Source organism: Vombatus ursinus, unplaced genomic scaffold, assembly GCF_900497805.2.
Source record: "Vombatus ursinus unplaced genomic scaffold, bare-nosed wombat genome assembly UNPS02014798.1, whole genome shotgun sequence".
Lineage (NCBI taxonomy): Eukaryota > Metazoa > Chordata > Mammalia > Diprotodontia > Vombatidae > Vombatus > Vombatus ursinus.
This window is the reverse complement of record NW_020954576.1, coordinates 11,736,682-11,762,293: the sequence shown is the minus strand read 5'-3', so window position 1 is coordinate 11,762,293 and position 25,612 is coordinate 11,736,682. Positions and strand designations below refer to the sequence as shown.

Sequence of the window (25,612 nt, the reverse complement as noted above, 5' to 3'; positions counted from 1 at the left end):
AGACCTGGGGTCACCCCCACCTTAGGCAACTTGATTTGTTATCACTCTCCTCCATCTACTCTACACTCCAGCCAATTTGGACTATTCTCTGCCCCTCTGAATGCACAATGCATACACAAAGACCTCCATGTCTTTGTTCAGATTATTCCCTCTGCTTGGAATGCCTCTCCTTTTTCTCTGTGGATTTCGAAATATCCTTATAAGCCCAATTTAAATGACTCCTCCTACAGAAAGTCACCCCTGATCCTCTAGTTAGTAATAAACTTCATATATAACTTTGATAATTCCCTAATACACATGTATAATATTGTACAGATTGGCTATCCATGAAATATTCTTAATGACCTACTAGACCATAAGTTCCCAAAAGGCAGGGACCATATCTTATTTCCATTTTTTCCCCCAGCGCCTATTACAATACTCTGAAGAGAATGAGACTATTTAAAAAATATCGGATGCTAAACTGTATTGTACAATACCTTATGGATCTTGCAAATGATATCAGGTCGAGTTATACTTAAGAGGTCGTTGTTGCCTTTCAAAGGCTTGGCATGGTTTTTCAGGTCTTGTCCTTTGAAGTCCTCTTCACTCAGAGTATACCGTTGGATCATGGTCCCCATACCGCCATCCAATACCATGATCTTCTCCTGCAAAATGGCTTCAATATCATTCTTTGGGATTTTTTTTCCTGCTTAAAAAAAAAAAGATAATTAAAATCAAACAATTCGTTTTCAAAAATAAAGGTATGCTCTCTCCAAAAAGTTGGGGAGGTTAGCTTATAGTAGAAAACCATCAAAGAATTAAGTTCACAGATGCTATAAGCCATAGCTATACTGCATCAAAAAAGATGAACAATGATATGCTTTATAAAAATGCTTAGTAAAATTATAACAATGTCTAACCACAATAAACATTTTGAATGGTACAATAATCACTAGCTAGGCTCTTACATAATGCTCCTAGAAGCTATTTTTGTCCCCATGTCAGAGCAAAGTCAAATGGGCAGAGTTTTCAAGGCAAAATAGCAAGTAAGAAGCTTCACGGTCACGTCAGTTTCCTAGAATATTACTGACGGACATTAGTTCCTATGTAGTTCCCCTACATTAGGCTTAGAAGTACCCTCTGCTCCCCACTTCTATTGTACAATTAAAAATCCCAAATAAAATAGAAGGCAGGATTAGCAAAAGTATCTATAATACACCATTAATGCAAAGCAATTGTTTCATTAATAGTAATAATGATAAATTGCATCCTAATACATTTTTAGCTAAAAAAGTTGTTTTATCTACCTGTTCAACAGATCACAAAGCACTGAAAGAGCCAGCCAGTAAGGCTGTCTATGCAAAGGAATGACAAAAAAGGCAAGCAGGAGGTTCTATACTCCCAAGCCTTTGTACTGTCAGTCCCCAAATACTCAGGATTTAGCCATCAATACAAATTAATACCCCTTGACTAGACAGTTTCACTGTCCAAGAAATAGAGTACACACAGACAGCATGAACAACAGCAATAAACAACTACCCAATGAATCTTGTTCCCAGCACTTCATCCATGACACTCCCATTAACTGTGAACATCCCTCAGGGCTCCCTCCTGGGCCCCTTTCACTTTTATCTCCATTTTCTCTCAGTTGGTGACCTTCATTAGCTCCCATGAATTCAATCATTGCTTCTATACAGACCGATTCCCTTCTCTGAGTGCCATGCTGGCTGCTAGCTTTTGTTCTCTATCTCTTCTCCCTTTCCTGACTCAACTCCTTGAGAAGCAGCCTGCAATCACTGCCTTCTCCTCACTCTCTTCTTAACTCTGCTGTCTCACTTCTAATCTCTTCAATCAACTGAAACTTCGGTCCAAAGTTACCAATGCTCTTAAAATTGCCAAATCTAATGGATTTTTCTCAATCCTAATCATCCCTGACCTCTCTGCAGCCTTTCACACTGCTGAGTACTCTTTTCTCCTTGGTTCTCTCTTCTCTATATATCATGACATTGTGCTCTCCTGGTTTTCCTCCTACCTTTCAGGCTGCCCTTTCTCAGTCTCCTTTATTGGATCTTAATGCAGGTCTGCTCACTACCAGTGGGTGTTCCCCAAGACTCTGTCATGAGCCCCTTTCCCTTCTATAGTGTTTTGCTTGGTGATCTCATCAGCTCCCGTGGATTCAGTTATGTTTTCTACGTAGATGATTCTCAGATCTATTTGTTCAACCCTAACCTTTCTCTTGACCTCCAGTTTCACATTTCCATACTACCCATTCACACTATCAGTCTCAAACCAAATGTCCCATGAAAATCTTAAACTCAACAGATCTAAAACTGAACTCATTATCTTTTCCCCTCAAGCCTTCCCCTCTTTCTAACTTCCTTATTACTGTCAAAAGTACCACCATACCCTCAGTTATCCAAGTTCAAAACCCTGGTGTCATCCTTGACTCCTCATTCTTTTTTAACTCTCCATATCCCATCTGTCATGAAGCCCTGGCATTTTTATCTCCCTAACATATCTCACATATGCCTCCTTCTCTCTACTGATACTGCTACCACCTGGGTTCATACCCTCACCTCTGGTCTATTTCAATAGTCTACTGGTTGGTCTACCTACCTCCACACTGCAGACCACCCTCTACTCAGCTGTCAAATTGATCTCGCTGAGCTCAGGTTAACGATGTAATACCACCTCAGCCTCCCCATTATATCACCATCCTCACAGTCACCCAGGCAGGAAACTTAAATGTTGGTCTCAAGTTCTCCCTCACTTTTACTTCCCCATATCCAATTAGATATCAATTTCTATCAATTTTACCTTCCCCAGCTTCTCTCATATACACACCTCCTTCTCCTCTGACACTGCTGCCACCACCATGGTACATGCCCTCATCACCTAATACCTGGACTACTGCAACAGCCTGGAAGGCTTATATGAAGAGAACAATTTACACAACACTGTAAAGGAAAACAACTGAGAAAGTATTAAGAACTCAGATCAATGTAAAAACTAACAAAGGACCAATGATGAAGCAGGCAGCCTAAATACTGACAAAAAGGAGACCAACACACGGTACTGATGACACATAGGTTTGGATACAGACAACCGTGGCATTTGTTTTGTTTGATTATGCATATCTGTTGGAAGCATTTGTTTCTTTTTCTCTAATAGAGCAGTGATTAAAAATGTTTGTTAAGTAAAAAATAAAAATATATAAAAACAGACAACCTATTTAAAAGCTCAAATCATACAACCTTCTACGTGAACCATTTTTAATCCCCATAGTTTTGAGCTCTCTGTTTCCTGGAGTTATTTTGTGTTTAATGACCATTATATGGGGCAGCACAGGGAATGGTTAGAGGACTGGGCTTTGTGTCAGGAAGACTTGAGTTCAAATATGGCCTCAGACACTATTGTGTGAACCTGAGCAAGTCACTTAATCCTGTTTGCCTCAGTTTCTTCATCTGTAAAGTAAGCTGGAAAAGGAAACCACTCCAATATCTTTGTCAAGCAAACCCCAAATGGGGTCACGTAGAGTTGGACAGGACTGAAACAACTCTATAAGAGCACTGTGTATTTTATATCCTTCCCAACAGAATAAGCTCTTTGAGGGCAGAGACTGTTTTTCATTTTTCTTCTTTGTTTACACAGAACATTGTCTTACTCATAGTAAGAGCTTAATATGTTTGTTGAAATGTGAATTTTATTTATTTGCATAATTATTCCTCCAGAACTATTTTAGAATATGTTTAATTAACTACTAGAGTTAGAAAACAAAGAACTTAAGATAAGGATGTAAAAAATAACAAATTAGACTCCAGAAAACTTGTAACAAAGCATAATTTCCTCCCTTAGGCAGACAGCTGAGAAACTAGAGGTACAGAATAGTCATATACTTACTTGCATACGTGGCCAATGTATAGATTTGTTTTCACTGACTATACACAATGGGAGGGAGAACTAGGCTAACAATCCAATCCATTTTTTTCCACATAGGGAAACTGAGAGTGGCGGTGACTTCTCCAAAGTCACCAGGGAAATGTAAAGAGCAGAACCCAAATCTGAACACAGGTCCTCCAAATCCAAATCCAGGTCTCTTTCCACTTCATTACAGTATCAGCTCCACACTATCTTGCCCATGAGTTTATATTCAAATGGATAATTACAATTCCCTCACAAGACACTACTGCAGTTTTCCCCATTTGCTATGCATTTTAATACCCAAAAAAGTTTACTGCTATCTTAAAAGTTGGGGAGATCTCCTTAGATAGTCACTCTTTCATACTGCTTATTCGAAAAAAATTTTTTTTTAGAAAGGCAGTTAACAAAGCTCATCCCTGCCCCACTCCCCATGGGGCTTCACCGGTTACATTTCCCATAAGGGGATACACCTGCTTATCTCCATCTTTTATTGTCTGTCTCTAAGCCAAAACATTCTGCCCCAGCAATCAAAATCAAATTGGTTATTTGTTTAATTGATTCGCCCCACATGTGGAAATGTCAAAAACTCTAAAATCAAAACTATTTACACCTATGGGTTCCCGATTAACATTAATTGTACTCTTAAAGAGTTCTAATAGACAATCTGTTAATAAATTTATTAAGCACCTACTAAGTACCAGGATACAAAGAAAGGCAAGACAGTCCCTGCTCTTAAGGAGCTCATAATCCAATGAGGGAGGCATGTAAAAATAATGTACAAACAAGATATAAATTGGAAATAATCAAAAGAGGGAAAGCACTAGAATTAAGAGAGATCCAAAAGGGCTTCCTGTAGAAGGCAGGATTTTAAAAAGCCATAGAAACCAGAAGGTGGAGATGAGAGAAAGCATCCCAGGCAGGAGGGTATAAAGGGAGAGTAAAAATATCTTGTTCTAGAACACCAAAGAGGCCAGTGTCACTATCACACAATACGTGGAGGGGCATAAGAAGAACGGAAAGATGGGGGGGAAGAGGTTATGAAAGGCTTAAATGCTGATGAGAAGATATTACATGTGATCCTGGAGGTAACAGGAAGCCAATGGAGATTATTAAGAGGATTACATGGCCAGGTCTGAACTTTAGGAAGATCACTTTGACAGCTGAGTGGAGGACAATGGACTTGAGTGGGGGAAGATGTGGGGGTCAACTAGAAGGCTCTTTTAATAGTCCAGGCATGAGATGATGAGGGCCTGCACCATCATCTTATATAATAACAGATTAATTAGCAATGATTTCCTTTTGTAGAAACTAGATGGCCTTTGTTTTAACAGGTTATATTGATATCACAGAATTCCACCTATTTCCCTGTATTCACTTTAATAAAAAACATTTAAGAATCACTTAAGGGTTAAGAACAGTGCCAGGTGCACAGGATGACACAAAGGTAAAGAGGATAGCAGTACAGTTCTCATTTTGACCATAATGCAAAAAATTAAAATAGAGGGATATTAAATGATATGGCCGGGCACAAGATGAACAGTGGTGGACTTGAGAGTGAGCAAAACAGGTTCAAATCCCACCTCTGACATTTATTAGCTGTGTCATAAGCAAGTCACTTAACCACTCTGGGCCTCACTTTTCTCATCTGTGGAATGGGGATAAGAATACCTGTAGTACTTTTTTCTCAGGGTTTAAGGCCCAAAAGAGACAATAAGGAAAGCATTTAGCAACCTTAAAGCACAGTATAAATGTCGATTATTATTATTGTCCCTAGTTCTTATGGAACCCTCTAGAAACTTTAGGTATGTAAGTCAACTTAGCAATCCTTCATACCTTTGGCCTTGAGGTTATTTATAATGTTACAAGTTACATGTTCTGGTTAATGTTTTCACAATGGTTCTCTTCACTTCTTCCCTCCCAAAGCCTCAGAAGTTGTGGCTCCAAAGTACCAGTGATTTAGAGAATCAAAGATTTAGAGTTATAAAGAACCCTCAGTTCTAGTTCAACTCTTCCATTACAGGAGCAGCTCACTAGATCACACTAACAGATAGAGAACTGAGCCTGGAATCAGGAAGACCCGAGTTCAAATCCAGCCTCAGACACTTACCAGCTGTACAAATCTGGACAAGTCACTTAATCTCTGGTTGCCTCAGTTCCCTCATCTATAAAATGGGGATAATAACAGCACCTACCGCCCAAGATTTTTTTTTTAATGACTCACCATTTTCTTTATTTGAACAAAACAGTGAATAGAATGATCATACCCTGACTGGGAAAAAACCAGTAATTTAGGGTTTAAACAAGTCCTTCTGTCCTGATGCATCTATTTTGAAGGCTTGGGACTAGCAGCTTTAACCCCTGCATCTTTGGTTTGGACTCAGCAGGCTTAGCAGCCTTGGAATCACTGGGCTTTGTGGCCTTAGAATCAGACTTGGTGACCCTGGCGTCAGATTTGCTGGGTTAGGGACCAGATTTGGTAGCCTTGGGATCAGACTTACTGACTTTGGCAGCAAACTTGGCAGCCTTGGGGTCAGTGGTTCTGGCAACTTTAGAGTCAGGCTTCGTGATCCTGGAGTCTGGCTGTTTGATGCCAACTCTAGGGGGCACTCCACTGACTGGGGGGGGGGGGGGAGAGAGAGAGAAAGATAGACAGAGAGAGACACACCCAGAGACAGACAGACAGACAGACAGAGAGAAGGAAGCCCAAGATTACTGTGAGGATAAAATGAGATAATAGCAAGGAACCTGGCACAACACTGTAGGTGCTATGTAAATGTTACCTATCATGAAACTGAGGCCCAGAAGGGTTAAGGGAATTACCCAAAATCACACAGCTAATAAGTGACAGAGCCAGAATTCAAACCCAGGTCCTCTGGCTCCAAATCCAGCACTTTGTCCTCTATCAGTACTGTCCATACTATCTACACAGTTTACTGATTAAGCCTGGAACACACAGTGCATAAGCCTTTACATCAATCTGCTTAAGTAGGGAGTGAGAACATAACTAAAGAACTTCTTCAGAAAGAAGATGCAACTATTATTCCAACTCCAAATGTCCTTTTTAATCTTCTGCACCATAAGCAAAGATTCACTAGTCTTCTAATCTGTGGTGTGTATAGGACATCAGATTACTTGCTGACTTTGGAGAACACTGCCAGCTTTCCTGGAAGGCCCGTCTATTTTCTAGTTTGTACCTAATCTGACTCCCTTTTGACCTTTCCTATTCTCACATGGGCATTTTTTCCATTAAAAAAAAAAAAGTGTTGTTTTCCCTACAACGCTCTTTAATTTTCCTAGTCAACTAAAAATGCCCAGACCTTGAGAAGGTCAAGCTGATCCTTACCTGCAGCAGAATACTCTAGAAACCAGGTTTCTATTTCTGGCTCTGCCACTAATCAGCTGTGTTACTATGAATGTATCACTTAAGGCCTTGAGGCCTCACTTTCCTCATTTGTCAAGTGAGGATCAGAAGGGTAGACCAAATGATTGCTAAGGCCCCTTCCAAATCTAATTGGCATTAAGTGCCTACTATGTACCTGGCACTGTGCTAAGCACTTTACAAATATTATCTCATTTGATCCTAACAACAGGCAGGTGCTGTTACGATTTTCATTTTACAGCTGAGGAAACTGAGGCATGCTAGTAAAAGTATCGGAGGCCAAACAGGTCTTTCTGACTCCAGGCCCTCGGTTGTTAATCCAATAGGGCCACCTACTGCCTCCCAATTTAGACGGTAAAGTAAAATAAGGGAGGAGAAGGATTGAGTGTGAGGAGGGACACTGGCCTCACTGCCAGAAATCTGGGATCCTGAGACTCCAAAAAAAAAATGCCTCCATTTCCCTACCTCCCAATGAATTCTCAACCCCTTATGGTCTGAATTCTAACCCTTGCCTCCCCTCACCAGAGTAAAACTGAGCTAAGATCAATAATGACCTCTTTATTGCTAAATCTGATGACCTGTTCTCAGTCCTCTTCCTCACATGGGGATGTCAGCAAGGTGGTGCACAGTGGCTACTGTTGGACTTAGAGCCAGGAAGCCCTAAGTTTAAATCCTGATTCAATCATTTACTAGGTACTTGACCCTGGGCGAGCTAATCAAATTTCTCTGCTTCAAGTTTCCTCCACAGGAGAATGGAGATAATAATGGCACCTACCTCCCTGGTTGCTACAAGGGTCAACACTGATAACATGGTAAAGCACTTTGCAAATCTTAAAAGCCCTAGATAAAGGCTAGCTACTGACCACTCGGTCCCCCAAAACCCCCTTCCTTATGACCATTTGTCTCTTCCTTGGGTTTCGGTGACACTGCTCTGTCTGGTTCTCTTCTGGCCTATTAGACCCTTCTGAGTCTCCTCTGAAGGTTCATTAGTCACCTAGAAAGAGGATAGGAACTGGAAATTAACTCAGTCAGGAGTTGGATAAACCTTGAGAGGGCATGTTATAATGGAATGAGAGCAGAAAGAAGAGTAGTGTCTCTGAGCTTGGCTAGGCCCAGGCAAGGCAGGGCCTTTTTATAGCAACATAGCAAAATAAATAAATAAAGACATCTGAATGACAGCTCCGTTGGTTTCAAAAACCATCTCTCCAACTCCATTTATTTAAAAGAACAGATAGCATTTATGTAGCACTCTAAGGTTTACAAAGTGTTTTACATACGTGTTATTTCATTTGATTCTCACAACAACCTTATGAGATAGGTGCTACATGAACCCCATTTTACCGATGTGGAAAGTGGGACTTAAAGGGGTTAATCCTGAGGCAGGATTCTAACTCAGATTTTTCTGACACCAAATGCGTGAGTCTGAATTCTAGAAAGGCAGACCACTAACTAATCGTCATGAACTTCTTTCACTCCATCTTTTAATCCAATTCAATAAACATTTATTAATCCACTAAGCACTGTCTGTGCTGGGAACATAAGGATTGTTAAAAATCTCTCAAGTTTACATTTTCTTTAATAGGAATAACTGACACTTAAACAACACTTTTTACACAATATTCCATCAGAGGAAAGTGAAAGGAGAAGGGAATATCTATATAGCACCTACTATGTGCTACAATCTCAGATGTGCAAATGATACCACTCTGATGGCAGAAAGTGAAGAATTAATAAGCCTCTTGGATAAGGGTAAAAGAGGAGAGTACAAAAGCTGGCTCGAAGCTTAACACCAAGGAAACTTTGATGTTGGAAAACAGTCCCCCATCACCCCCTTGCAAATAGAGGGAGAAAAAAACGAAAGCTGTGTCAGTTTATATTCTTGAGCTCAAAGATCACTGTACATGACAACTGCAACCATAAAATGAAAACTCTTGTTCCTTGGAAGGGAAGCTATGGCATATCTGGAGAGCATACTAAAAAGCAGAAATATCACCGTGCCAAAAAAGATCTGTATGGTCAAAGCCATGGTTTATCCAGTACCAATGTATGAGAATCAATGTTTTTGAAGTGTGGTGCTGGAGATAACAATGCCTTTAGACAGCAAAGAGATCAAATCAGTCAATATTTAAGAAATGAATTCAGGCTATTCATTCGAAGGTCAAATACTGAAGCTGAAGCTTAGATATTTTGGCCACGTAACAAGAAGATAGGACTTACTGGAAAAGACCCAGATGTTGGGAAAAACAAGAGGCAAAAGGAAAAGGGGAAGGCAAAAGAAGAGATGGATAGATAGTGTTATGAAAACAAAGAGTATGAACTTGGACAAAGTTGAGAGACAGTGGAGGGCAAAAGGGCCCAGCATGCTATGTATATGGGGTCACATAGCGTTAGAAGCAACTGAACAAGTATGAGCCAGGCACTACCAAAGCGCTTTACAAATATTATCTTATCTGATCCCTACAACAACCCTAAAAGGTAGGTGCTGTTATTATCCTCATTCTACAGATAAGAAAACTGAGGCAAACAAAGCCTTCCTTGCTAAGGGCTTGTCATTTTTTATAGCACAATAATTTATAGCACAATATTACAATCATATACCACCGCTTGTTTAGCCATTCCCCAATTGATGGGCATCCCTTTGATTTCCAATTCCTAGCCACCACAAAAAGAGCTGCTATAAATATTTTTATATAAATAGGTTTTTTTCCCTTTTTTTTTTCCCAGTCTCTTTGGGATGCAGATCTAATAGTGGTATTGCTAGATCAATGAGTATGCGCAGTTTTATAGCCATAGTTTCAAAGTGCTCTCCAGAATGGTTGCATCAGTTCACAATTCGATTGCATTAGTGTCCCAATTTTCCCACATCCTCTCCAACATTTATCATTTCTCTTTCTGGTCACATTAGTCAATTTGATAGGTATGAGGTGGTACCTCAGAGTTTTCTAATTTGCATTCCTCTAATCAATAGTGACTTAGAGCATTTTTTCATGACTATAGATAGCTTTGATTTCATTGTTTAAAAGCTGCCTGTTCATGTCCTTTGACCATTTATCAATTGGGGAATGACTTGTATTCTCATAAATTTGACTTAGTTCTCTATATATTTGAGAAATGAGACCTTTATCAGAGATAGCTGCTGTAGAATTTTTCCCAGTTTTTTGCTGATTTCCATTGCATTGGTTTTGTTTGTGCAAAAACTTAATTTTATATAATCAAAATTTTCCATTTTCCATTTTGGAATGCTTTAATCTTGTTTGGTCCTAAATTCTTCCCTCATCCATAGATATGACAGGTAAACTATTCCAGCTCTCCTGATCTCTGTAGCGTCTTAAATCATGAACAAGAACTCACAGTACCTTCCAAGCAGGTACAATATCCACAGTTTGAACCATTTAAAATCTCATTACATAACTTCAGTACCTCGATCTCATGCCCCACCCACATACTCCTATTTCAAATGCTAATCTCCCCAAACAGAAATCTATAGACTACTGGAGAACGTGAGGAAGAAATTTAAACCCGGAGGAAATGAGATTTGGCTCAACCTGATTAGAATAACAAAGACTTAAGTTTAATGAGGCTGAATATAGGGTATTACAAGTCTCCTGGCTGTTTTCAACAGGTTTAAAACTCACTAGTAAGTTTTAGGACATTCTGAATAAAACTTTGAGGTTTGTAAAGCGCTTTATATACAGTATCTCATTTTTATCCTCACAACAATGCAACTCAAAAATTTATTAAGCACCTACTATGTGCCAAGCACTGAATTATATAACTGTGAAGGCTATTAATATTATGATCTCCATTTTACAGATGAGGAAACTGAGGTTGATTAAGTGACTTGCCTAGGTTCATACAGTGTCCTGTCTTAAGTAGAAACTGCTCAACCTAGCAGACTCTGTGGGGGTCTGGCTCCCTGTACCTCTCCCTGGGAACAATTCCAGAATGATCTTCCTTCTGCCTCTGGGTTCGAATAAAGAACGGCACGTGCCCCTATCAATAAATCTCAGTGTTCCCGAAGAACAGGCTCTCTCTCTTCCACCAACTTTTCTGAAATTTCAGAGTTTGCGCAAGAAGGTAAGTGAGAAAGAAAAATGGAGCAAAGGAAAAGGAGGCTCTAGACAACACCACCCCCCTAAAAAAATAGTCATCGGAAAAGTACTAGGAGCAGCGGCCCGCTCTACCCGGCCCGGGAGAGTTCCCCAGCACCGCGATGACGCAACACGGGCTCCGGGCACCAACAAACAGCAGCGGGCGCCGGCTCGCGCGCAATTACCCGGGGGCTGCAGCTCTTCCAGGGTGGGCGTCATGACGCGCGCTCTGCTGAGGCTCCGGGCACAGACGCGAAGAAGGGCGGGAGGGCGGGAAGCGACGACCCTCCCCGACCCGGGGCAGATGCTGGCGCCAGCAAACCACGGGCGGGTCTGGAAGAGAGGAAGCATAAAGGCGGGCTTAATCCCCCTTCTCAAAAGCCCTGCGGTGCCAAAGAAGCAGAGCTCCCCGCCCCCTCGCCTGCCTCGGCCACGTCTTACCAGGCCCCGGGCTGCCCGAGATACAAACGTCCTATAACCGGAGAAACTGGGGAAAGCGGCCAGGGAGAAGGAGGGCGGGGACCCGCCCTAGGGTTGGTCCGCCTCGGGCTGCTCCAGCACCCACGTGCTGGAGGGAGAAAGCGCTTCTAGGCTCTCCTCCCGCCGCTCCACTCCATGCTCAAGAGCTCAGGCTGGAGCGCTGCGTGCCTGGAGCTTCGGGTATCTCCCCCCACAACCCCGTCCTATTGGATATCTATGGCAAGCCAACCTCTGAAAGAGGAAGGGCCCGCCCCCATTTCCCTGTGATTGGTCTTTTGTATGATGTCTCACAGATTGGCTCACTGTAAGCCAGTGTAAGCCCTCCGGGCGCCCATCGGATTTCTGGGAAATGTAGTTCATTTAGACTCCCAGAGAGGCCCTTCTTCCCGTATCTATCTGGGATCTGATAACGGTTTTTTTCCCCGTATGTTTGTTGTCACATGCAAGCAAGGGTGCTGGAGCTAGCTCACACATGCTCCGGAGAGCCTATTGTTAAGTATAAGTATGTAGACCTTGGAAATCAGGGCTCCATGGATAGTTCTGCTGATTATCTAGACTTAAAGTGATAGAGAAAATGTTAATAATACAGATTTAACTTAAAAGCGTGTCTTAGGTACATTTTTGTTGTTAAATTTTCACTTTAAGTATTCAGACCTTGGAAATTGAGAAAGGCTACAAATTAGGGCTAGTTTTGTTGATTTAAGAAAGTTTTAGTTTTAGTTTTGTAGATTTAAGAAAGTGATAGAGAAAAAATGTTAATGATACAGTCCCTAGGCAAGTCCCTTAACCCTATTTGCCTCAGTTTCCTCCTCTGTAAAATGACCTGGAGAAAGAAAAGAAATATACTCCAGTATCTCTGCCAAGCAAACCCCAAATGAGGTCTCAAAGAGTTGGATTCAGCTAAACAACAATAAACTTAAAAGTGCCTCTTAAGCACATTTTTGTAAGGGAGAAGCAGTTATTAAACATTTACCAGCACACCCTGCATGTAAGCCTGTATTAAAAAAATTATTTTCTTAAACATCAGTTTTTCTTTCTCTTCCCTTTCCCCAGCAGCCAAAATTACTAAGAGCAGCGAGTACTATTTCTGTAATGGAACTTAGTTTTGAAAATTAACTAGCTAGCACCTGGTTAGCAAAAAATTTGGTACTAAAAGTATTATGTTCGTAAAGTTGGAAGGGACCCTAAAAAGTCATGTATTCCAAATCCCTCATTGTACAGCTAAAGAGACTGAGGTTCTCAAGGATTAAGTCATTTTTCCACAGTTAAAAGAAGTAGTACCTGGAATTGAAGCTGGGAGCCCCTTTCCACTGTATTCACAAGGATTTATTAATCTCCTATTATGTAACAGGCACAGAGCTAGGCGCTGGAGATACAAAGACATCTTCACTTCAAGGAATTCTAACAAGGTAGATAGAACAAATACATAAAATCCTTGCAAGAAAGGCATTGGGGGGGGGGGAGTGCGGAACCAGGAAAATCTTCCCGAAGAAGGTGAATGAAAAAAAGAAAAAAGCATTTTTTTAAGTGTTTAATATATGCCGAACACTGTGCTAAACTTTGGGGATGCATAAAGTCTTCCTGACTCCAGGTCAAAGACTCTATCTCCTGAGTCACCTCATTGCCTAAATTCCCCAGGTTATTTCTCTGTGGTCTAGATGCTAAATATGACTAAAAGATGGGCAGGATGGAATGTGAAACATGGCTGCAGTCAGGTAGGTAGATATTGTGAGCCAAAGGAAGGAAACCAGAGGTTCCAAGGGATAGATGTAAAGAGGTAATACATTACAGTCTCCTTTGCTGGATATTATTTGGGTCGCAACCACTAATGTTGGGTATCCCACAGGGCTCTGTCCTGGAACCTCTTCTCTTTTCCTTCTATACTAATTCATTTGGGGATCTCCTCAGCTCGTCTTCCTCTCTACTATTGTCATTGGTATTCTCCTGAACTTCCATGGATTGAATTATCATCCCCAAGCAGATGATTCTCAGATGTACTTACCTAGCCTTGATCTTTCTCCTAACTGCCAATCTACCATCTCCAACTGCCTTTGGGACATCTCAAACTGGTAAGTGAACCCATCTTTCCCTCCTAAACACTTCCCTCCTCTTAGCTTCTCTGTTACCATCTAGGGCACCGTCATCCTTCCCATCACCTAGCCTCACAACCTGGGTGTCATCCCTGACTCCTCATTCTCTCTTGCCATCCCTACCCCCCCCATATCCAATCCCCCCATATCCAATCTATTGCCTAGATCTGTCAATTCTGTCTTCCTAACATCTCTTCTCTATGGCCCCTTCTCTCCTCTGACCCTGCCACCACTCTGATCCAGGCCCTCATCACCTAAAGTCTGTACTATTGCAATAGACTGCTGGGTGATCTCTGCCTCAATTCTTTCCCCACTGCAGTCCATCCTCCAATCAACTCTCAGAGTGATCTCCCTAATTTTGTTGTTGTTTAGTCATGTCCAACTCTTCATGAGTATTTGGGGTTTTGTTGGCAAAGATACTGGAGTGGTTTGCCATTTCCCTCTGCAGCTCATTTTATAAATGAGGAAACTAAGGCAAACAGGGTTTGTGACTTGCCCAGGGTCACACTGCTAGTAAGTGTCTGAGGCTGGATTTGAACTCAGGTCTTCCTGACTCCAGGCCCAGCACTGTATCCACTATACCACCTAGCTGTCTAAAGGACAAGTCTGTGTCACATACAGACCCATTCAGTAAAGTCCAATGACTCCCTGAAACCTTCAGGATCATATATAACATCCTCTCTTTGGCTTTTAGAGTCCTTCATAACATGACCCCAAGCTTGTCTTCTTATCTTTACTCCCGTCCACATACTCCATGATTCAGAATGCCCATCACTTGGAGATCAACCAATACGAAAGCACAGTGAACGATGATGGATTATCAATATAGGGTGTCATGTAATCAAAGCAAGAAAGCCAGTTTGGCTAAGTCATAGAGTTTATGGAAGTATTGTGTGAGGAGGCTGGAAAAGTAGGGTAGGATCTGGTTGTAAAGAGCTTTAAATGCCAAACAGAGGAGTTTATATTTGATCAGAGAGGTAACAGGAATTTATCAATGGAGGGAATGAGGTGACGTTTAAACCTGTGCTTTAGAAAAATCCTTTTGCTGGCCACATGGAGGATGGGTTGGATGGGTGAAGGATGGGTTGGAGTGGGGACAGTAGTGAGGCAAGAATGCTGATTAGGAGGATCCTGCAATAGTCTATGCAGGGGAGAGTTAATGAGGGATTGAACTAAGGTACTAGCTGTGTGCCTGGAGAAAAGAGAGAGATGTGATTAGAGGTAAGAAAGTGGTGTTTATGCTCTGAAAAGGCAGGGACTGTTCTGATTTGTGATCTAACTGCTTCATAACAATTTGTGAAATAACTGACAGATTCTAATTCCTGAAATATTGTTTTTATCAGGTCATCCACTGGAAAACCTATAATAGCTCTTTATTGTTTGCTGTCCCCAGAAGGCATGGTTTTCCAGCAGGGAAACAACCCTTATCTCACTTCTTCCAATCTGGCATCAAGGGGCAGCTAGGTGGTACGGTGGATAGAGCTCCTGGTCTAGGCCTAGGCCTTTCCCCCCACTTCTAGGCTTAACTAAAACTTTCCCCAACTTGCCCTGCTACAGAGAGCCTCCAGCCCACCCACCGATACCAGATTCCATCTGTGCCTTCTAACTTAGAAGGTACTAATCTTATTAACTCTTTAAATTTCCCAGTCTCTTATTCAGTCCTAGTTATGGCCTTAGAGAGTTGCCTGGGCCACTGAGAGGTTACATAACTTGTCCATTTTCATGTTGCTAATATGTTTTATAGGCTGGTCTTGGGCTGATTCTTATGTTAGCCCTATATCGATTACCACACTATCCCTACAGAGCTTTTTTATCTTCATTAGCAGTAATGGGGTAGGGTATTGATTGGGGTTCCTCAACCTCTTCTGTCTTGCCTCATTGATTCATTTCCCAGATAGATTTCCAGGTATAAATGCACTCATTTGCATTATCAAATTCTCTTTATCTTTTTTTTTTTTTTGGCTCCAAACCCCAACCCAAGACAGGTGTTCTGTCAAAACACTTCAGTGTTTGGTTTATGTCTTCTTTTGGGATATTTCTCCTTTAATTGCCTTTTTGAAAATGCATTTCCAATAATTACACCCAGACCAATAAAAGCTTCTGGCTGAAGCTATTTATAAATACAAATAACCAGAGAGAACTCAGATAGCAAGGCTCCTGACATCTGGTCACCCATATTAGTTCCTCACTACCAAGCCACCTGACCAGCTGGAAGATCCAAGATTAGAGGATGGTGTAGAAAATCAAATCAACTTACTAGCTGGGACTGGTGCACTTGTGGGAAGCACTTGACAATCAGGTTCTATCCCACAGCTATTAAACTCTCTCCTCCTCTCTCCCCATGATTCAGAAAAGAACCGTGTTTAGGTTATCATTCCTCTGCTACCATTCTCCCTGTCTTCATTTCTGTTCACCTCAGCCCTATCCCTTCATATTGTTATCCCCCTTTGTCAATCCCATTCCAATGTACCTTATGGAACTCCATTCTATTATGAGTGTAGCATCTAAGGATACCCACTAACTCCCACATAAGTCCTCCGGACAGGGCTGTCCTGGGTTTGAGATACTCTGTGGTCCCACATCCATTCAAAATCATTACTCATGAGCCCCTACTGATGTGTTCACTTTGCTAGTTGGCTAGAGTATATAATTAGTTCAGCAAAAGTATTTAATAAAATAGAATAGGAAGGAAAAGTAACAAGAAATTTACCCCATAAAACTCTCCCACACTCATATTCTCCCACAAACATACACCATTAGAGGCAAGAGCAGATATAAACATATATAAGGAACATGTATGACTAGGACATGTGGAGGGAAAACTCATCTCTTAATACTGCAGAGATGCCAATGTCCTTTGGTAATGTCCTCTCCATGGCTTGTAGGCCCCATCAAACACATAGTCCTCACTAGAAACACAGTCTCTGTTAGACATTGCTCCCTGCTGACCTAGTATAGCTCATGGTCATTATTTTGCTCCCCTAGTTGTTTCTTGTTAACAGCAGGGCATGAGTTGGTAGAACATGCTTTCAACTTTTGACTTCAACTGGAATCCTGGGCCAGGAAAAGTGGCCACTGCCATACTCTTTTAAAATTTAAAGTCCTACAACTCTTTTTGAAAACAGAAGCCCTCACCATGCTAATAGAAACTGGGGAAAGAGGGGAGCCTTCCTGACACATATTGGTTGTGTGACCCTGGAGAACTCACCTTTCAGGACCTCAGGTAATTCTTTAAGACTGATTTGAAGAATATTTGCATCTCAGGGAGAAGTCATCCCTACGGAGAGAAAAGCACAGATCCCAGTAGAACTTGCTGTTTCTTTTAGTTGTTCTTTTAGTTTCTTTTAGAACTTGCTTTTTTTTTTTAGTTTCTTGCTGAAACTAAAGATATATGTGATGAGAAAAATAACCAAAGGGAAATGCTTTGTTCCTTTCTAGATGTCAGAATGGGGTGATATGTTAGGAATAGATATATGTATTTATACATACATTAAAAAAAACAACAACATAAAAAGTCTCAAGGCATAAAATATAAAATTGAAGACTTTAAAGGACAACAATTGCAGGTGCAGAAGTGTTTAATAGAAAGAATAGACAAAAAAGTAAAGTAATTAGCACAGAAATAGTAAAATTGAAATTAATTTAATTAAACTAATTAATCAATGAAATTAACAAAATTTTCATGTATAGAGAGAATCAAGGTGAGAAGAATCAGATCCAACAAAAATAGAGACACTACATACAGTCATCTTACTTAGAAGGAGCAGGAAGTAGAGAAGAGAAGGTGATGGTATACTTAAGAGAAAAAAAGGGGCAGATGAGAATGATGTTGAAAGAAACTTTCTGTAAGGGAGGAGCCTTCATGGGAAAGGTTTCAGGACCAACGAAAGGTATAGAGAGAAAGAGAGGGAAAAGGATGGTTGCTAATGCTACGGGTGTTCCTCAAAGAAGGAACAGGCTGATGATTTAACATCAGATGCCACAATTCTGTAAGTGAAGAATTGTTGTTGTTGATGATAATGATGATGATGATTACAGCAATAACAATAGCCAGCAATTAATTATATAGCACCTTAAAATTTGCAAAGCACTTTACAATTATCTCATTCAATCCCCACAACAGCCCTAGGAGGGAGATGCTGTTTTTATCCCCATTTTACATGTGAGGAAACTAAGGCAAACAGAGGCTACGTGACTTGCCCAGGGTCACACTTCTAATAACAGTCAGAGACCAGATTTGAATTCAGGTCTTCTCGATTCCAGGTCTAACACTTTATCTACAGGCCACCTAGCTAGCACTGAAGCAATAAGAACATTAATACATTTGAAGGTTACATAAGCAAGCCTTTGGCTAGTATTTTCAGTGCCATAGGAGAGAGAGGTGAAATGATTAGCAAGATGAAATGATGAAAGAAGGAATCATGGGATTTCCAACTGGAAGGTACCTCCAAGACCATCTAGACTCCTCCTACCTGCACAGCAATCCCTTCCATAACATAGCTTACCAATGATAATCTCAGCCTTTCGTTGAAGACTTCCAGTGAACAGGAACTCACTACCTCCTAAGGTAGCCCATTTCAGTTTTGCATGGTCCTGATTTCTAGGATGCTTTAATTTACATTTGAACTAAATTTGCCTATTTATAACCTCTCCTCATTGCTCCTAGTTCTGCTTGTAAGGGACCAATGGAATAAAATTTAATTCTTCTTCCACATGGCAGTTGTTCACATACTCAAAAACAGTTGTCATGTCTTCTGTTTCCTTCTTTTCTACTCCAAGATAAATATCCCCTTTTCTTTCAGCTGATCCTCATATAGCATTATCTCAAGGGCATTCACAATACTGAATATCCTCCTCTGACTGTCCTGTCTCTCATCAGCATCCTTCTTAAAATGTAATGTCCCAGACTCAATATTCCAGATGCTGTAGGACCAGGGAAGAGTATAAGTGGTACTCTCACTTCTCTAGTTCTAAACACTCTGCTTTTCACAATGCAGGCCAAGATGACCTTAGATTTCCTGGCTTCCATGTCACTCAGTTAGGAGAGACTCCATGGTAAGGTGAGTAGAGAGTTATCCCTGAAGACGGGACGTCCAGGTTTAAGTCATATCTCAGACAAGTCACTTATCCCCTCAGTATTCTGACACCTCTTTAAGACTCTTGCTTATAGATCATTTTCCGTCTGCATTGGGGGAGGGCATTTTCCACACTGATGAAACTGTAGGTCTGTTAAAAAAAAAATAACCACAACAGACAAACAACCCAACAAAAAACCCAAATCAAAACCACACAGTTGACTAATTTTGAGCAATAAATACCTCAGATCTTCAGATAAACAACCTAGCAGCTTCTCTTCTATCTTGTACTTGTAAAATTGTTTTTAACCCAATTATAGTACATTACTTTCATGCCTATTAAATTTCATCTTATTAGATTCAGCCCAACATTCAAGCCTATCAAGGTCATTTTGAATCTTGTCATCAAACTTATTAGCTAGCACTCCCAGCCCTGTGTCATCTGCAAATTTGACAAGCGTACCCTCTAAGTGCCTTTTTTTTAAGGCATCAATCAATAAACAAGCATCTACTAATGCTTACTGTGTACCAAGCACTGTGCTGAGCGCTGAGGAGATAAAGGCAAAATGGAAACAAAGCCGCTATCAGGCATTTTACATTCTTATCAGGAAGTCAGTGTGTGTATGTATAGATACCACATACGCATATGTTTATTATACATTATGTAATGTTTTATATATTATATACATTAACATATGATACATGATATAATTAAAATAATATAATATGATAAAATATAAACAAGGGAGTTTGGGAAGTGAGGACTATAGTAATTTGGGGTATCAGGAAATGCTTGGAGATGTTCTACATTAATCATCTCTTTAATTATTTTTTATTAGTTTATTTTAATTTATCAACAATCACTTCCATAAGGTTTTGAGATGCAATCTGATACAGGCTATACATATACATTCTTATTAAACATATTTTCACATTAGTGAATACTGTAAGGAAGAATTAGAACCAATAGGAGGAACCACAAGAAAGACAAAACAAAACAAAACAGAAGAAAAAAATAGCAAATAGTATGCTTCAATCTGCACTCAAACTCCATAGGTTCTTTCTTTGGATGTGGGTAGGATTTTCCATCATGAGACCTTTGGAGATGTCTTAGATCCTTGCATTGCTGAGAAAGGCTAAGTCTATCAACGTTAGTCGTCACACAACGTGGCTGTTACTGTGTACAATGTTCTCCTGGTTTTGCTCACTTCACTCGGCATTAGATCATACAAGTCTTTCCAGGTTTTTCTGAAGTCCTCCTGCTCATCATTTCTTATAGCACAATAGTACTCCATTATCATATACCACAACTTGTTCAGCCATTCCTCAATTGATGGGCATCCTCTCAATTTCCAGTTCTTTATCACCACAGAAAGAGCTGCTATAAATGTTTTTGTACATGTGGGTCCTTTTCCCATTTGTATGATCTCTTTGGGATACAGTCCTAGAAGTGCTATTGCTGGGTCAAAGGGTATGCACATCTTTATAGCCCTTTGCGCATAATTCCAAATTGCTCTCAAAAATGGTTGGATCATTTCACAACTCCACCAACAATGCATTAGTGTTCCAATTTTCCCACATCTTCTCCAACATTTATCATTTTCCTGTTTTGTCATGTTGGCCAATCTGATAGGTGTGATGTGATACATCAGAGTTTTTTTTTGATTTGCATTTCTCTAATCAATAGTGAGCTAGAGCATTTTTTCATATGACTATATATGGCTTTAATTTCTTCATCTGAGAACTGCCTGTTCATGTCCTTTGATTTACCAAATTTATCAATTGAGGAATCACTTATATTCTTATAAATTTGACTTAATTCTCTATATATTTTAGAAATGAGGCCCATATCAGAGACACTGGTTGTGAAAATTCTTTCCCAATTTTCTACTTTCCTTCCAATTTTGGTTGCATTGGCTTTGTTTGTGCAAATACTTTTCAATTTAATGTAATCAAAGTTATCCATTTTGCATTTTGCAATGTTCTTTGTCTCCTGTTTGGTCACGAATTCTTCTGTTCTTCACAAATCTGATAAGTGAACTATTCCTTGCTCTCCCAGTTTGCTTATAGTATCAGCCTTTATATCTAAATCATAAATCCATTTTGACTTTATTTTGGCAGAGGGTGTGAGATTGTGGTCTATGCCTAGTTTCTGCCACATTCTTTTCTAGTTTTCCCAGCAGTTTTTATGAAAGAGTGAGTTCTTATCCCAGAAGCTGGGGTCTTTGGGTAATACTATAGTCATTGACTATTGTGTCTTGCATACCTAACCTATTCCACTGATCCATCACTCTATTTCTTAGCCAGTACCAAGTATTTTTGATGATTGCTGCTTTATAATACAATTTAAGATCTGTAATGGCTAGGCCACCTTCCCCTGCATTTATTTTCATTAGTTCTCTTGATATTCTGGACCTTTTGTTATTCCAAATCATCTCTTTAATTATATATAGCACCTAGGACATATTCTTTTCCTATTTGAGTACCCAGGTTCAATATGCTCTGTGGATAAACAGCCATTTAAAATCATAGCTCATGTGCCTCCACCAATGTGTTTACTTTTATTGACCAACTAGAGAAACCATAAGTTCAAAACAAAGGCATTTAGTCACATCACACAGAAGGAAAAGTAGCAATGGAACATTCCCCCCATAAACCTGAGACACACTTTCCCACAAATATATACAACATTGATTGGAAGAGTAGCTACACAGAGAGATTATGCAGAAAGGTACACACTTAGGTAAGACATGTAGCTAGGGCACGTGCATGGAGGAACAACTCAAATTAGGGGAAACCTTTAGCAGCTTTGTATCCATAAGGAGAAACATTTATGAATTCCCAAAATCTAGACTCTTAGAATACAGAACAGCCAGCCAGCTAGAGTCCATAGGCATTTAATCTGTCTTTGAACCTATTTCTTCTTTCTAACCAAGAACAATTTCCTCTATCCCAAACCTCTATCTGACTTAGGGTTAGAAAGTCCTTGTAACACTTGTTGTATTCCCCCTTGCCAACCTGCCTCCTTGAAAATCATTTCAGAGGCTGCTTCCTGATAAACTACATAAGGCTGACTATGAGTTTGTGGCACCGTGGTTTTTGTCAGCTCCCCTAAGTTCTTTTAGATCTCCTATGCTGATTAGGGAGGGAAGGCCACAGCTACAACAACAAAGGCAGGCTGGAGTCATTGTGAAGCACTGCTTTTACCTTCAATTCTTTTTTCCAAATTCCTGTTATTTTGTATGTGTGCCCAGCAATGATTTCCCCAGGCTTTGCAATGTGCTACATGTGCAGTAGAAATTGATAAACTTAAGAAGCTATAGGAAACAAAAGAATTAGAATAGAGAAGTCATTTATAGCATTGTTCAGATCAAAGTTTTACTTAAAACCAATTGGAATGTTATCATGTCACCAAGACAAGGGTTTTGGAGCACAGGGTCCATAGCAACACCTCCTTCCCTGAATGCAACATATGTCCCTTAGGAACATGTTCCTAACAATAGGTCCCAGAGATCACCTTGGGAGGGTTGGATTGCAGGGATCTGGAGCACAGTATAGTGACGTGTAAAGAGGAATGTAAATGTGAAATGTAAATGTAATGATTTGGAATCATTACATCTGGTTGTTAGTCCCAACTCTGATATTTACTAGTGACCTTGGACAAGTCATTTAATTTTTTTCACAGAAACAAGCATTTATTAAGTGCCTGCTATATACCAGGTGCTGTGCTATGTATTTTACAAGTAGGATCTCATTTGAGCCTCACAACAACCCTGGAAGATAGTTGCTTTAATTATCCCAATTTTACAGTTGAGGAAACTGAGGCAGTCAGAGGTTAAATGACTTGGATCATATAGTAAGTGTCTGAGGCCAAATTTGAACTCAGAATGCTGACTATAGGCCCAGAGTTCTTTCTGCTATATCAACTAGCTATCCATTAATAATATTCAATTATATTTACACCACATATAACCTAAGGGGCAGCTAGATGGAGCAGTGGATAGAGCACTGGGCTTGGAATCAGGAAGACTCATCTTCATGAGTTCAAATCCAGCCTCAGACACTTACTAGCAGTGTGACACTGGGCAAGTCACTTAACCCTGTTTGCCTCAGTTTTCTCATCTGTAAAATGAGCTGGAGAAGGAAATGACAAACCACCCCAGTGTCTACCAAGAAAACCCCAAATGGGGTCATGAAGAGTTGGACATGACTGAAACAACTGAACAGCAACAATAAAACATATAGACTAACAAGTTTTCCATGAAGAAAGCATTTTATAAACCTTAAAGCATTATGTGCAAATTATTACTGGTGTGACCTTGATTATGTCATTTATAGAATCATATGATCATAGATTTAGAGCTGGAAGGGACTTTATAAGCCATTGGGTCCAGACACCTCATTTTACAGATGAGGAAACTTAAGGCACAAAGTTAAGTGATTAAGTCACAGAACTAATAATTGGTTAAGGCAGGATTTGAACCCAGATCTTGCTGATTCCAAGTCTTTTGCTTTCTCTACTCTACCACATCACCTCTCATTTTCATTCTCTGGTCCTTAGTTTCCTTATATGTAAAGTGAGGAGGTTGGAGTAGTTGAGATCTAATTTTCCTTCAGATTCTAAATGCTTGTTCCTATGATCCTAATTCCTGTGGACCTTGTTCAAAGTCAGTTGACCAAAATGATTTTTTGGGAAAAAATAATTGTCAAGCTATAAATAGTTTACAGACTATTAAAATAATTATAGATTTAGAACTGGCATAGGCCTTAACAGTCATCTAATTCAAAACCCTCATTTTATAGATGAGGAACCTGAAGCCCAGAGGTGAAGTGACTTGCTTCCCATTCCATCCAGCCATCCATTTCAGCTATCTCTGTGGTGTCTTCATGCTACCAATCAATCCCTTTGACCCCCTAAACTTCCCAAAACCAGGAGACTTAATCCATTCAGCTTTTTGACCTTAGTCTTTTTACTGCTCCTCACACGAGACTCTCCATCTCTTGACTCTGACGTTTTCAGTCTGTCCTCCATACTCTCTCCCTCCTTATACTTCCCTGACTTTCTCCACAAAAATCTCATGTACTGCCAGAAGTTTTTCCTGATCCTGTTTAATGCTGGTACTTTTCTGTTGTTTTCTCTAATTGATCTTGCATATAGTCTTTGTACATAGTTGTTTGCATGTTGTCCCCTCCATTACAGTAAGTTCCTCGAGGACAGGGACCATCTTTGACCTTTTACCTTTCTTTTTATCCCTAACAATTAAGTACAGTTCCTGTCACATAGTAGGTACTTAATAAATGTTTGTTGGCTAATTGATTTTAGAACTACTATTCTGACTCGTGAGTCAGCTAGTGCAAATTTTCATGATCCCAGACATCCACCTTGGTCATCTCCTTACTATTTACCTTGCCGCACTGACTTTCCCATTCTACCTTCTTGACCTTTTCTTTACCGCCCCACTCCCCACCTTGCTCTGAGAACAGTGATCAAATCCATACTACCACTGCTTCTGAAAGGGTCTATCACTTCACTAATGGTGACTCTAGTCACCATCCCAGTGATTTCTCAAACTAAAATACCCTTCCCTGGCCTCTGCTCCCTTAAATGTTTAGCCTCCCCTTTACTGGAATATAAGTTTCTTGAGGGTTATTACCAGTACCTAGCACAATGCTTGGCAACTCAAACCTCATTTCACATATAAGGAAACTGAGGCCCAGAGAAAGAGAGAGATGGTTCAACTATTATGGAAAGTAATTTAAAATTATGGGAAGTGACTAAAATGTCTATGCCTTTTGATACAGATTCATCTATTAGGCATAGACTTGAAGGAATTTAATGGGGGAAAATGTACCACATACACCAAAGTATTTATATAGTACTCTTGGTAGAAGCAAAGAATTTAAAACAAAATAGATGCCCATTGTTTGGAGAATGGCTAAACAAATTGCTGTACATGAATAATGGAATATTACTATGCTGTAAGAAATTTAGGTGGCAGTGAAATTGGAATTTTTGTTCTTGGAGGCTATGAAACAGGGGACTAAGGGAATTATAAAATGAGAGAACAACCATCTGATTCAGTTCTTCATCCTCCAGGGACTGGTGATGAATGAGTACAATATTGACAGAGGTGTGGTGGGATCAGCTTCCAAGTTTTGTCATTCTAAACACTAGAGAGCTGAAGATAGGAGGAAGTTAGGGCTTTGTGTCTGGGTAAATACTTAGTCACCTGGGTTTCCAGCCACAAGAATTATTCTTGGGGTCAGCTCCATAGCCTTATCCTAAGACGGTGGAAGATGAGGTACACATCTGGATCATTTTGTTTCGTCTCTTCAGATTGGAACAATAGAGAGAATTTTAGATAAGAATTCAGGAAACTACTATCTAGCTGTGTGACCTCAGCCTCATCCTAATATTGAAAAGTTAGACTAGCTAAGGTGCGTTTAGCTTAAAAATTATGATTCTTCAAAAAGTTACTGTATCAGTGCATAGTACTTCACTCTCTTCCCTCTTTTGAATGTATTCCTCCACCCCTTACCCTAGTGAGTCTTCTTAGAGAGTAAATGGCTCTTTTAGGAATAGATAATGTTTTC

The 25,612-nt window shown here is 40.1% G+C and overlaps 1 protein-coding gene across 3 annotated transcripts in view; it reads right to left on the bottom strand.

Moving 5' to 3' along the window:
• Positions 1–11,631, bottom strand: part of LOC114049742 (methionine synthase) — a 134,202-nt gene extending 122,571 nt beyond the window's left edge. For 2 of the 3 annotated variants that reach the window (XM_027871130.1, XM_027871132.1), the window contains exons 1-2: positions 11,559–11,610; positions 480–691 (exon numbers count right to left, since the gene is read on the bottom strand). In XM_027871130.1, the coding sequence (XP_027726931.1) occupies positions 480–691; positions 11,559–11,592 (246 nt within the window). In that variant the 5' untranslated portion in view covers positions 11,593–11,610. Of the gene's footprint in view, positions 1–479; positions 692–11,558 lie in introns of all 3 variants that reach the window. The other variant, XM_027871131.1, reaches the window with a different exon arrangement.
• Positions 11,632–25,612: the final 13,981 nt, after the last annotated feature.